The sequence below is a fragment of the Neolamprologus brichardi genome, chromosome 11, assembly GCF_056152115.1.
Source record: "Neolamprologus brichardi isolate AB-2024 chromosome 11, ASM5615211v1, whole genome shotgun sequence".
Classification (NCBI taxonomy): domain Eukaryota; kingdom Metazoa; phylum Chordata; class Actinopteri; order Cichliformes; family Cichlidae; genus Neolamprologus; species Neolamprologus brichardi.
Window position 1 is genome coordinate 26,769,676 of NC_142114.1, and position 14,128 is coordinate 26,783,803.

The 14,128-nt window shown below is 39.7% G+C and overlaps 1 protein-coding gene across 2 annotated transcripts in view; it reads right to left on the bottom strand.

Annotated features, from left to right (window-relative positions):
* glcci1b (glucocorticoid induced 1b) overlaps window positions 1–14,128 on the bottom strand; it is a 28,316-nt gene that overhangs the window by 4,359 nt on the left and 9,829 nt on the right. The window contains exons 3-6 of one of the 2 annotated variants that reach the window (XM_006791839.3): window positions 13,910–14,058; window positions 7,135–7,224; window positions 4,294–4,416; window positions 2,364–2,498 (exon numbers count right to left, since the gene is read on the bottom strand). In XM_006791839.3, the coding sequence (XP_006791902.1) occupies window positions 2,364–2,498; window positions 4,294–4,416; window positions 7,135–7,224; window positions 13,910–14,058 (497 nt within the window). Of the gene's footprint in view, window positions 1–2,363; window positions 2,499–4,293; window positions 4,420–7,134; window positions 7,225–13,909; window positions 14,059–14,128 lie in introns of both variants that reach the window. The other variant, XM_006791838.3, reaches the window with a different exon arrangement.

Below are 14,128 nucleotides of genomic sequence, written 5' to 3' on the forward strand. Positions count from 1 at the left end.
ATTCCTTACATGGTCAACGTTTATTTATCTGGTTTAAGATTAAATTCTAGAGCTCATCTTTGCAATTATGACTTTTAAAACATGTTAAAATCGTATCTATATATTGCGTTTACACAGTGACTGCTTGTTATATGTAATCGAGCAGGGTTTGCATGATGCATAAAAAATGTACTCTATGCAAATTAATTCATTATAATGCACAAATAATGAACACAAAGGTTATTTTATGTTAAACAGTAACACCGAATATAAACTACATGAACAACACTGACTCACAATGACCCTTGTAAAAGTGTGATGCAAGTGTGTAGGAGTTGCAGTTTACAGGGCTGGTGTGACGCAGGAGTCTGAGCACAGCTTAGGTTTGATCATGAGCTGTTAAAACATCTCATGATCAACATCTCACAATTACATGCTGGTAAAGTCAGCTGCACTCACTGATTAAAAGACATCTTCATTACTGTAGGACAAACAAACAGGTTTCAGTTGTAAGCCGTTTCTGTGATGATAAAGATACGTTCTTCATACCACAACAGTATTTACTTGGCATGTTCATGGTGATTAATTTACTTGGTGCTTAATCTGGAGAGAAAAAAACCAAACAAACAATCTGAGAACTTTCTAAAACAGCTAAAAATGAGCTCAATTAAACGCTGTACATGTAAATACTGCATGTGTATTAAGAGCCATGTGAATCTGTTAATCACTTTTGTATCCTTAATGTCTCTGAAATATAGGGCACTAGACAACGTACACACCTGCTGTCAGATTGAGTTATGGAGTCTGAATTAAATTTTTAATAATTGAGCTGTTTTAATAAAAAACTATGCTGTGCTTTTTATTATTTTCATGTAAAATGACGCCACAGAAGTGAACTTCGAGGTGACAGCTGATGTCAAATCTTTAAGTTACTTACAGTTTAGCTGACTTCTTTAGATGACTACAAATCTCACCGAATGTGTATCAGAAGCAGAGCGAGTAGTTGGCATGGGGCCTTTTATTGTGAAAATTAACTAGATTCCTGTCCCCTCCAAATCGTCTGTGTGCAGCTTGATGCAGCTTCCATAAAAACTAAATCTAGTGCTATATTATCTCTGTGGAGCAAAGGGACACTTCGGGGACATTTCTAAAATACTATGGTGCGTCTGATGAAACTGCAAGCATTGTCCTGTGAGGGTGCAATAAGTGCCAGCACCCACATCAGAGCTGGAACCCAAAGAAGCCACACCAAGTGTATTTCCAGGGTTACCCACATAGACTTCGCTTTAGATATAAAGGCCACCGCAGTACACGAGTGCAGTCGTCTCACTGGTAAACAATGCCATCATTTTGAAAGTTCACTTGCAATTGAACCACTAGACTCAACCCTTCCTGTCTTGTGTCTCCCCATCTGCAGGTAGACCAGACTGCTGTGATGTGATGACTATCAATAAACTGACTTTCTAGAAAGGTTGGATAGACTCCAGCTTTACCTTCCTGTTCTGCAGCTGTAAGCAGTACTCCTTGTTCTGCTCTTTGGCTAATTCATGTGCCACCGCTTGGAGGCTGTAGAGCAGCGGTCCCCAACCTTTTTTGCGCCACGGACCGGTTTAATGTCTGACAATATTTTCATGGACCAGCCATTAAGGTGTCGCAGATAAATACAACAAAATAAAACTGGACAAAACTGTGGTATTTTGTAAATATTACAATAATAATAATAATAATAATAATAATAATAATAATAATAATAATAATAAACAAATTCACAGTGTAATTGTGTAACTTTATTAGCAGCGTCCTCCTGAAATGCGCCAACAACATCGAGAGTAACATCCTCCTCTCTGCCCCTTAATACTCTCTGGGCGCTATGGTAACGTGTAAATATTTCTTTCAAAATAAGACACAAATACAACACAGGAAAAGACCCAGGGAAACCAAGTTTACGATAAAAACCCTGAAATCCATAAATTTCACACCCGAGCCTCAACTCTTGCAGCCCGGTACCGGTCCGTGGCCCGGGGGTTGGGGACCACTGCTGTAGAGCAAAACAAGGACTACAGTCAGCAGCTGCGTTCCAGTATGGTTAGGTTAGAGTCTATGCGTGGGATGATGGAAAGGCAGGAGATTACATTGCGTAGTCATTTATAAGTCACAAAGTTTACAATTTAAATATGTGCAAAGAAGCACCTTATAAACAGCCCAGCCCACTTTTTAGCCCACTGGAATGCTTCATTTTAAAGTCTGCATGGCATTAATCTGACATTTTATCCAGCTGGTGAATGATAAGATTTCACAGCATCTGCAGGTATGTAGTTCAACAAGCGCTCCAAATCATGTTGAAACATAGTTTGACCCATCACAGGTATGGGCACACACCCTACCTGTATTCCCTGCTCCAAGTCCTCTCTGATAAACACATTTTCTAGCTCATGGTTGATGCCCTCCACACTGCTCGGCACTCTGCATATGAGGGATTTTATCACAGGCATCGTTGTCGAAGTTGAAGTTGCCTTATACTGAAATGAGAAAAAAAAAAAGACAAAAAAGAAGAAAACATGAACATTATGTACATGTCAAAAAAAGAAGAAGAAGAAGAAAAAAAGCTTTGTATACTAAAACACTTCACTTGTCACATATGAAACGGAATTCGTCTTGGCGTTGTGGGTGTAGACATTCAGTTTGTAGTTTACATTTAAGCATATCATGGTTTATGGAAATGTTCCTACAGCAGTTGCAGTGCTGAGCATCTGTTAATGAATGAACTGCAGCCAGTGGAGAAAGGGACATGCCCAGACACAGTTCTCCTCTGCTGTCTCCCTTTTACTTTTGATACAACTGGTCACAGAGGAGATTCATTAACTAGTAGCGATGGGATTTCCGGCTCTTTTTAGAGAATCGGCTCTTTCGGCTCAGCTCACTAAAAAGAGCCGGCTCTTCAGGTTGTTTTGTTGCTTTAATTAATTTATTATTAACAACAATATAAAAATTATGCACAAAAGGAATTGCTAATGTAAAAAAAGTGGTTTTATTTATATATGTTTATATATAAATATATACAGTGGCCCCTAGAGACAAAGCACGTACAAACTCCAAAACACATTTCTAGCATTAACTGAACTTCCAAAACAGAGCTACCCTAGATCACTTTAATTACACGATTGAAAGCATATGTGTATTGTTTGTTTATTTACCTGTTACTACCACACACCAAATCCAGTCGTTGGTACTTGCTGGCTTGTGTAGCCACTAGGTAACAAAAGCTCAACACTGCGCCCTAGCATCCTGGAGCACTTCTGTTGTCTTTTGTACGTGTTTTGGAGTTTGTACGTGTTTTGTCTCTAGGGGCCACCGTAAATATACTTTTATTTATTCACTCCACATAAAATGTAATAAATAAATCATAATACAAAAACCAACTAGTCACAGTTCAACTTTTAACTATTTAAATTTTCAGCTTTTTCCTTTTAAACAAATTTAAAGTGAAACACAAAACACTGCAAACCACAACACAATTAAATATAAATTAAAATATGAAAACAAAAAGAAGATGCATAATTCTCTGCCATATGGGCCTGCATGAATAAACTTTCTGAATCCTTTATCATCTGCAACTGAAAATAGTTGTGGATGATTACTATACCTCTCTAATGTGACTTGTTGTCCCTGGCTCCCTTTCTCTCTCCCTCCCGCTCTGTTCCTGTGCTACTGCCAGTGTAACTACCGCCCCTCCCCCCTCTTCCCAGCGCAAGCACAAGGCTCGCGTGCGAGTGAAGTGGAAAAAAAGTGCGAGAGAAAGAAAAAAAAAAAAAAATCCACAGCTCAGGATAAGGAGCCAGCTTGAGTCGCGACCGACACATCACTATTAACTAGGCCTCCTCAGTAAGATTCAGAGCAACATTGATCATAAAGGTATGATTAAGATGAAACATTGCCTTCACAAAGTCTAAATCTTTCTCAAATCATTTTAATCAATACCTACTCCCTAAAACAGTTTGCCTGGACCCATAATTGTAACTTCATAATGGTCATTTTATACATTACTTTAAGTTGACATACAACCAAGTTAATCATTTAATCCTGTTAACCGACTAATGTAGAAAACAACCTTGCTCTTTTTCCTATCTTTGACAGTTGAAATTCAGGTTGGTCTGCCTCATTTGTGTGTTTATTTTCCTCAGCTGCTAAGCTGCCTTATCATATCGCTGCTGTCAGCCTAAAATCCTGCATCACATGTGTGGGGTTAGTTAATGTTTTCACCTGAAAACAACAACCCACATAGTCAAAGCATGAGTACTGACAAGCGTAGCTCACCTGTGGCTGGCATGCAGTGCCATGCTGCGCCTGCTGTGGGAGCTGCAGCGAGCTCTGCTCCCTGTCTTTGCTCTGCCGGTTGACCTGTTTGCCACGCTGCAGCTGTAGCCTCAGTTTAGCAATCTGCTGGAGAAAAAGCACAAGCACTTCAGTGAACGACGTGAAGGCATGCGAACATATGAGTTAACCATTCCCATGAGTGAAGTGAATGAGGTCAGGAGGTGAAAAGCACATTTCCTCTGATGTACTTCACTGTCAGCAGAGAGATAATACTGTGATTAATTTACGTTATTCCGCAACTGTGAGAACACAATCTTTGCCAAAATACAGGAAAACCATCTTTAACTCCAACTGATTTCAAGATGCTTGGGAGGAGTTATATTCACTGAAATATGTGCAGTGTACGGCCATAACAAGTAGAGATGTCAGTGATTAGGTGACTACTCAAAGGTTTCTTCTAACACAGGCTTTAGACATTTCTCAGTAAGACAAATTCAAAACAAAGTGGTGTAGACACTAAAGTCACGGGACTTTGGTGTAGTTTTTTTTGCTAATATTAGCCTTTTAATTTTGGTGTTTACACTTACATGATTGTGTTTACACTTCAAGATCATAAAAGTGGCACAGATTGTGAAGATTACCTTGCTTACTTTTGATTTGTCTGTGACAATCTCAAAAACTATTTAAAAAAAAATCTTGACCTTGATCTTCAATCCCAAAGGGAACCATTCATGGTCCTAACTTTTGGGCTGGGCTCCAAAAAACTCAGATGCTATACAGCCTGAACTGCTGATACTACCACTGCTAACATTAGCCACACTCAGCAAACTGATCTGGCATTGTGTGTGCAACGTTACACCACAACACTTTAACAATACCATTTAGTTGTCAAAGAATGTGATTAACAGTTTAAATGTCTCTTCAATATACAGAAAATATTTGAACGGTGGTTTTAAAACTGCTCTTTAACAGACAGACAATATTTGCACAGACATTGTTTACTCTTGTCTAGTAAAGCGTGCTTAATTTTACTATTTTCTAACTTCAGTGGATTTAATCTGATGTTATTCCTGCCAGCCAAGTCAGTCTTCGTGAGCTGTACGGTTGCAGATCAGTATATTGCATAACACCAGCCTTGCAAGATAATGAGACAAATTTAGTCAATGGGTGTTTCTACATCTGGTCCAGCATCAGCCTAAAAACAGGATACCCATTGTGAGATGCAGTTGTGCTATGCAGACAAAGGTGTGGTCTTCAGTTCTGATCTTGTCATCCTGGCAACACAGTCAACAAAGAAACTTGCTCCTCTCATAGATGTCCTCCCACATATGTAATCGCCGAGGTTAGAGCACTGGAAAGCAGTTCACTACATTCACTTAGTGACTGTAGCACATGATAATGACAAGTCCAGACGATCCTGATGTAATCTCAGTGGATGTGAAAGAGGGTTTTCCTGGCTGTGCTATCCCGTTGACTGTACAGGCCAAGGCAAAGGGATTGTTTGTAAAAAGACGAGCACTAAACTTATCTTGCGGCTCTGGTTTCACTCTGAAGAAACAACAAAATCTGCAAAGATGGATCAGATTACAGAATTTGCCATCAGATAGAAATGCTGTAAGCTCATAGCAGAGAAAAGATTTTTATCAAACTCTTGTGGCACTTATGAAAGTTTCTTTATCCCTTTTCTTTTATACCTGTTAACAGTGCAATAGTGCAACACGAATACCAGTTGTTGACAGTAAATAACAGTCAAATTAGAAGTGTGAACATTCAGACTTCTGAAATAAACCACAGTCTTGTTCTTGTTAGATCACATGCTATGAAGAAAAAAGTAAAGCCTGTTATTTAACAGGACATCTCAGTACTGACTAATGAAGCACAGTAGTAGTGTGGTATGAAATTACAAAACACATGTCTGAGCTTTATGAACGTTGGAATGACACCAACCTTATCCTTTCAAACTGTGGATAACTTCTCTGGTCAACACATCTGTGTGCCATTAATATTTTGAAACTACTTTTGGACTGGAAACAGAAACTGAGTGTCTATTATGCTCATATTTTCTGTTATGCTCAACAGAAAATGTGTTCTGCTCAATATAACATCTTCAGTGCCTCAGTTACCCCGACTTAAGTTGTACATACCCAAAATGAAACTATATGGGTGTTTCACCCTTGAGAGGAGCTCCTGCACCATCTCTCAAAAACAAGAGGCCATAATGAGATGCAAAGGACACAGCTGAGTGAGGAACAGGGGGAGAAAGAGGATAAATTTAGACTGTGGTTTGAAGAGCTGGAGACCTTATAATGCCGTGTGGTCGCTTGGTTGGCCACCATGCCTGGCAGACAGAAAGGAGTGGAAACCAACCTTAAGGAGGATAATATTTAGTCTGACCACAGACCCTGACAAATAAAACACTTTAAAATGATATGAACCTCAAAAACGACAAAAACATTCTTTCCTCTTGCTGAGTTAATGTATTCAGCTAGCCTGGGTGGATAGGGCATTTTCTGTGGCATGAATTAAGGTTAAAATGGACCCATTACGCTCATTTCCAGCTTTATATTCTTATTTTTGGACTCTAGAGTAGCTTTGCGTGACTCACATTTTAAGCTAGTGGTCATTTATCTTATGCTAGGTCTTGGTGCAGCCCCTGGGATGATCCACTATCTGAAACAAACAATTTAAAGTTTCCTACACCCTCCTTTTATGAAAACTCTTCTGATTGGTTGTCCCTTGCAAACACAATCTGAACGATCTGAACAGATAAAATAATGGATGCTCGTAACAAACACTTGAGAACCTGACAGTAAGAAAGAAAAACACGACAGGCAAAACTACCTCTTTGAGATGGTCTGCGCTGCCCCAGGAGGCTGACCGCTGGTGAGGACTTCCCTGTTCTGCTCCATCATCGATCCAGAGACCCGGAGTCTGAAACACAGATATATACACATGCTGACACAAACTCAAACGTTACATAACTCATCATTTCCTCAAAACATAAATACATTTGCTAGTGATATGCATTTCAAATGTACCGTGACCTCCTGATAGCATGTCTTATATTACACAGGCACGGAAAGTCCAATGTTGTGTGCAGCTGTACTGCAAAAGAGCATGGGTATGTGCAGAGGGTATCCATCCATACAAGAAAGTTTTATTTAAGACAAAAATGTGCTTCTTCTCAATAATCTCAATTATCTAATTTGAAACACCTTCGACACAGGTTTGATGTGTAAACATTTCCAGGCACTGGCTTTACAAGATTGTTTATATATGTGTTAAGGTCAACAGATTCATTTTTTTCCAGTTATCCAATTCCAGGTCATGGAACATCTGGCATAGGCTCCAGACCTCCCAAGACCCTGAATAGGAAGATGCAGGTTTAACGCCAAATGGATTGAGCAGAGGCTAAAGAGTGGGCTGGCTAGCAAGGCAAGGCCTTGATCTTAAATCAACATCTTCAGGGTTTCAAACAATGTACTATAACTGTTTAAGTACTGAATATTGTTGTATTTATATGCATCTAATAAATTCTTGATATAACAACCTGCAGAGCATCTGATTATGTGTCAGTGCGCGAAATATGCAGCTGAATGGTTAGATTAACCAATTAATAGATTGTTATTTATATTACTTAAATGTTCATTAAACTGCTACAAATGATATATGTGCACAAAGACATCCACATATACAGAATAAAAACTTTCACCAAACTGTACTTATATACACACAAACAACATTCAAATGCTCATGCAGGAGAGGTAAGGAAATACAAGCTCACATGAAGAGCTCTCTTAAAACCTCACCAAACACAATGATTAGGTAATAAATCCCCTCATTGTGAAGTCAGTCAGGATATTCGCAACAACAAAATAAATAAATAACTAACTTTAAAAAAGTCAAATGTTTAGATAAGCAGTTGAGAAAGATGCTTGCTAAAAGCAGTAATGATTGCCGTGTGTTTAAAATTAAAGTTGAAAATCTGGAATCAATGAAAGTCAGCAAAACAGTCATGAGATATCATCCCTGAGGAAACGGTTATATTCAAAAGGCACAACTAAAGCCATAGCATGTTTGACTGCCTCCATTACTAAGCTGACTTGAGGTAAATACTCTAAATCAGTGTCAGGGGACAAAATTCACTTTATTACTTGCAGACTACACGAACACAGAATACAAGATGCTTAATTCTAGTCCAAGAACCAGAAACCTACCAAAGAAAACGTCAGCAACAAAAGTATTTACACGGTTTCCACGTCCTCACATTTAGTCGTGAAAAAGTTTCCTGGCTCGTGTAAAATACAGATTTGCTACAGCTGTGCTCTACAATGCCCGGCCTATACCAGATCAATGAGTCTACAGAGAAGTTTTGTATCATCAGTAAACGATTTTTTTTTGGTAAACGTATACAAAACATTCCCTACAGGAGAGCACACAAGCATTTCTGTGTCATTGAACAAGTCTTTCAGATATGTTTAGCGGAAACAAGAAAACAGTTAAGTTATGCAAATTTATGCAAAAACAGAAACAGACTGAGGATGTTTTATATGGCTGTTTGAAACCACATACTTCCCCCTGATTATGCATATCAACACAGCCTCTGCTCCTCAAACAGCTGATGTTTTATCGACAGCACAGTAGTATGAAGCAACTTAAATGTCAGTGTCTTCACACTGCCTTATGTCTGACCCCACATAAACAGAAAACCCTCTATGGCTTTTCCAACTAACGCACAAGCCTTGCCCTATGATATGGAATATCACACTGTGAATAATGAGGAACACCCGTGAAGTCGTTTGCGCTGGCTCGCTGGTGCCGGTTGCCTGAGAAAAGGACAGCGGATTAAATGAGCACTTGTGCTCTCATAAAAGGGACCACTGTGCTTGGCAGATGTGTAGCTAGCCTTTAGCATTAACATTTTGTGCATGGCCTATGGAATCGCTTGTGCCGTTTGATGCCTCTGCCAAACACTGAGGGACTTGATGCTGCAGCGTAATCTGTTCATGCAGAATGCAGATTGGTTAGAAAGGGCACAGAGACTGTGTGGAGCTTTGGACTCGAGGAAAAACTAAGTTCTCACAGATGTTGTGTGACGTCAAGGAGGACCTGTAGCTTATGAACTCTGCAATGCTTTTATTGGCACTTCAAGGTATAGTCTCATGGGAATGAGAATTAGTTTGCATTTTTCATTAGTTATACTTATAATGCACAGTTTGGTGTTAATTTTTTATTACTTCAGTTATGGTCATTTAAACAGTATCAAAGGAAAACATGGTGGCAGGCTGAAAAACTGAATGCCCTTGTCAGGACAGGAAGATATGTTCCTTAATCTTCTTGAGGCTTAAATCACCTTCATTCTGATTTGTGTTGAACAGGGGTGGCAACACAGTGCTGCAACCACAGCAACCTTCAGTACAGGAAAAACAGCTTGCAGTAAAAATGATGACACTGAGGTGAGAAGTTGGCCTGAAGCTGGAGCCCTCACTGTTGAGCAAATGTTTAAATGTTGGCTAACAAACAAATGTAAGCGAGTTCACAGGTTCAACACTGTTGTCAACATAAGAGGTCTTCTACATGATTATGATTATTATTTTTTTGTTAATCATAAAGAAAGCTTATTACCAGTCAGTGGGCTAAAAGATGACACAGTGAGGTCACAATATCATCATTGTTTGGCATCTTAATTTGCAATTTAACTTCCCCAGGGAAATCATAAGATATGGCAGTTACAAAAAAAACCACAGGCTGCCTCTCTTCATAGACTGTTCCTCTCGAACAATGTGTTAACAAGAATACCCACCTTTATTTACCTCAGAGGGCCTTTTATCGTTTCAGCTCCGACTTCCAAGCCTGAGCAGTGTGCCAGGTGTGGTGCCTGATAATGTAATGCTCTACAGATAAAACCCAACTGTTACTGCCTGTAGCTCGCTTCCTATTGTGAATCACACCCAAAGGGTTACATGCAGGCAACATCCTCAAGAATCCAGCTCTGTTCCAAAGCAGGAAATAATGACTGGGCTTCAATAGAATCACAGTGGAATTTGTGCTGTTTTGTTTAGATTACATGCCGAGACATGCGAGCAAAGTGCCGCTGCTATAATTTGGTACATTTTAGAGATGCAGAGACCATGTTCTCTGACTGGGCGAGTTGACTTTATGAGTCAGTAAATCAAAATCACTACAAGAGACATCAGTTTGCATTAAGTGTCGAGGAGGCAAACATGGAAAAAAGTTACTGATTAAAATGTGGCATGAGATAACATCCGATAAAGCACTCTAGCACATGTTTCTGTCGAAAAGCCTTTGTACACCAAGGCAGACGTTGGATGCATGTTAACATTAAGCCACCTCAAAGCACGAGAAACAGCATTTCTTTTAACGGTCCTTTGAGGCTTGCTCCCAAAGTGAGCCAATCCCATTAAGGAGTGAGATTTCAAGCAAAAATACCATTTAATTTTCACCAGTTTCTACAGAACTGTAATTCAATACTAGCTTTAACTGGTGGAGTCTGTGGTGGAACTTGTTTTCTTCTACAGAGAGCTGCAACAGCTTTTGAAACTGTGCGACTAAGGTTTAACAAAACAACAACCAGTCACAAAAGTAAATTCATCGACACTCGTTCTGGCAGAGAGCCCATCGGGTGGTAGCAGCGTATTATAGCCTGTTACTGGTAAACACAAGGGAAAGTATTTTTTCCTGTCAAAATGTATAACTGAATGGTTGATCGAATATTTGAAGATAATGCACATTCCTAATAATCAGACCGTTAAAACTCTCTACAAAACAAATAGTTTTGCCGCTATGGATAGTTTTGTCTTTCATAACTTCAGGATGCTTCCTCCCGTATTTATTGTGTTGGTATGTTTTTCAGTTTAAATTAATTAAATCGTAGTTTCTGTTACTTATCACTAATTAGAAGATGTATGTGTGTGTTGCACCTTCACACTTTATGGATGCTGATTGCTAACCAAGTTTGTTAGCCTTAGTTTATAACTTAGCATCCACGCTCCACCCAAATATGGTTACATCAAAAAACGAAATGGCAGCTGCAAAACGCCAGCGGGTGATATCACAATGCCTACGTCCATGTCTACCATGTACATGTGAAGTCTCAGTCAAAGAAAGAAGCTAAAATTCATATAAAGCTGTTCAAGATGTCCTCTGGGGTGATTCACAGGGATATGAAAATAACACAACAGCTTGTGTTGTACATTTTCAATTACACATAATGCTAATGAGTCTTTTCCTGTCACGTAGGCCCAGAATGTGCACACATATCAGCGGTCAGCTGGTCATCGGCTCCTGCACTGTGTGCAAAGTGCAACTTTTAATAGAAGACATGAGGCAACACAAACTGATCAGTTTTGTCTTTATGCTAGTTCATTGAGGTTGCCTTGGTGTGTCAGGATCCTAATCTTCATACAGACATTCTCTGTGTTCTGTAACCACAGGGCCTAGAGCACGCAGCCCTGTCCCGGAACAGTGATTAGCATATGTATGGGCCCTCTGCTCCTAAACTCCCACACAAAAGGCAGGCGGGCCGTGTAGCCACGAGGGCCAGGTGGTAAGCAGTGGGATTTCTCCTCGCTTCAGTCATAGCCTGGGGGACAGGTGCAAACAACTTCACCTCCATGCAGGGCTGAATTACAGCTCAAAGGAGAGGCTGACTTGAACTTGTGCAATGCACAACAAAAGAGTCTGTGGATCCTTTGTGTGCTGCTTGCTTCTGTTGTTGTCTCATAAAAAGAGCTGGGGCCAGGCATAACTTGTTAACAGGAAGTGGTCTATGACTATCCTTCGGGGATGGTTGTGCATTTAAGAATTTGAGAACATCCAAAATGTTTTCCATTTTTTCCACAGCTTCTAAAGACATAAATCTTAAATTGGATTTTTATTTTAGCCTACTTCAATCAGATTTTTACAGGTAAATATGGTTAAGACCAAGGCAAACATCACAGAGTGCTTAAAACCCCCCACTAAGTCTAAAAGATGGGTCCATTTATTAACATTAGTCAAGATCCAATCACTATCAAATCGACTTTCCATTCTTGCCCAGTCTGTCCAGAATGCACAGGAACCCTGTAATTAGAGATGTTTACTTTGCACACAGCCGGCTCAAGAAACTTCGTAGGACCCACTCACCACTTCCTCAGCCTACACACAAAGAAATGCAAGGAGAATGAGGGGTTAAAGGGATGAAGCCCATGTAAATGAGCCTCGGCGGTCTTCATTCAGACACATGAAAGGCTTCTGTTAGCACAGAGGAGAGCAGCCCTTGTCATGATCATACATATTCAATATTCTTTCATAACAGAAACCCTCCCCCTACAAAAAAAGGCTCTTTGAGTGAAACTACATTTAACACTGAGTCACATGGCAAGATTAGTAGCTGATTATGTGTGGGCAGTTATCCAGGAATACTGTGGTCAGATTCAATGTGGAATCCATACATATGCCTTATGAAGTGTTATAATGCATTAAAATGTTGTGCTTTCGGGGAATTTCAGACTATTCAGACAACTCTGTTAGGCCTACACTGGCAGCCGACTCCAGACTTCAACCACCAGATTAATATAACAAAAGTCTTTCGCCAGCACCAAGCACTATGACAGAAACTATGAAAGAAACCAAAAATTAGTTTTGGTACTCATGCCTGCAATTATTTGCTGGGAAAAATCATTAATTTGAAAAGCCCTTCTGGCCTCGTGGTTGACAAAGTGGCCTTAAAATAAGATTATAATATTTTATGTCTTTATTTTCCAGTCAACTGTAGAAATAACTTTAAATGGCCATAAACCACTCTCATTTAGACAGATATTATTGGGGCAAATAATCACTGTGCATCTCCACTTAAATGCAGTATTTTGACTCAACTTTTCCAAACATTAAAGACTCTTTCACCACCTAATATTGCATGTGCACGCAAAGTGTAACGCTGCAGAGGCTTAATACTGAGTTATGATGCATCAGTTAAAAAACTTCAGCTACTAATTTCCTTCTTATGTTGACTTCTCTGCCTGTAGTGATTTTTTTCCTCCATTGTATCCCCTATGGCTTAGAAGATGACTACAAAGAGTCCAAAATTCCAGTGTAAATGGGATTGTGATGTAATCACAGTTGTTACAACAAATGCAGTGACCACATACAAAGCTGTCTTTGACATCCAACAACAGAAAAAGAGCTAAAGCCTGAGCGTCAAACTCACAAGAATAACTTGTACATATGTCAAAATCTTTTGAAAAGTTGCCCATGTTTCATTTGAATAGCTGTAACAGCATATACAACAGAACATTAGAAAATGATGCAAATATTTCCTAAATCAAATAATGATTTATTGCAGAATTGATTTCCAAAGTTCAGGGAGTTACTTTGGGCACCTCCTTGTTTCCAGAGAAAACCATGCAATACATTTTTAAAAGAAAAATGTCCAGAGAGACATCAACTACAACACCCAGAGTTAATTTTGGCAGAAACTCTCCAATCACTAGGCTTAAAGGTTGATTAAATGCAGGCCAGCATTGCGTAAAGGTTAAAGATTAGTGTTGAAAAGAGTTAGGTTGAGTCAACCCCTGCAGGCCTACAGCCAAGGTAGGATTTTCTGAACACCGTGTACCTGTGTGGCTTTGTCTTTCATGCAGGAAGGGTAGGGTCCATGGGAGTCCCGAGGCCACTGGCCGGTGAGGTATGGCCCTGTGATGGCGTCCAAGGAAGAAGCCCGTCGAATGGCACTCGAATTCCTCACCTGTAATTTGGATCTTTCTGCTGTAAAGTTAGAAAGAGCAAAGAAACAGAATTAGACACACACGCATGCATGCTGGCATCAGTGCATGTC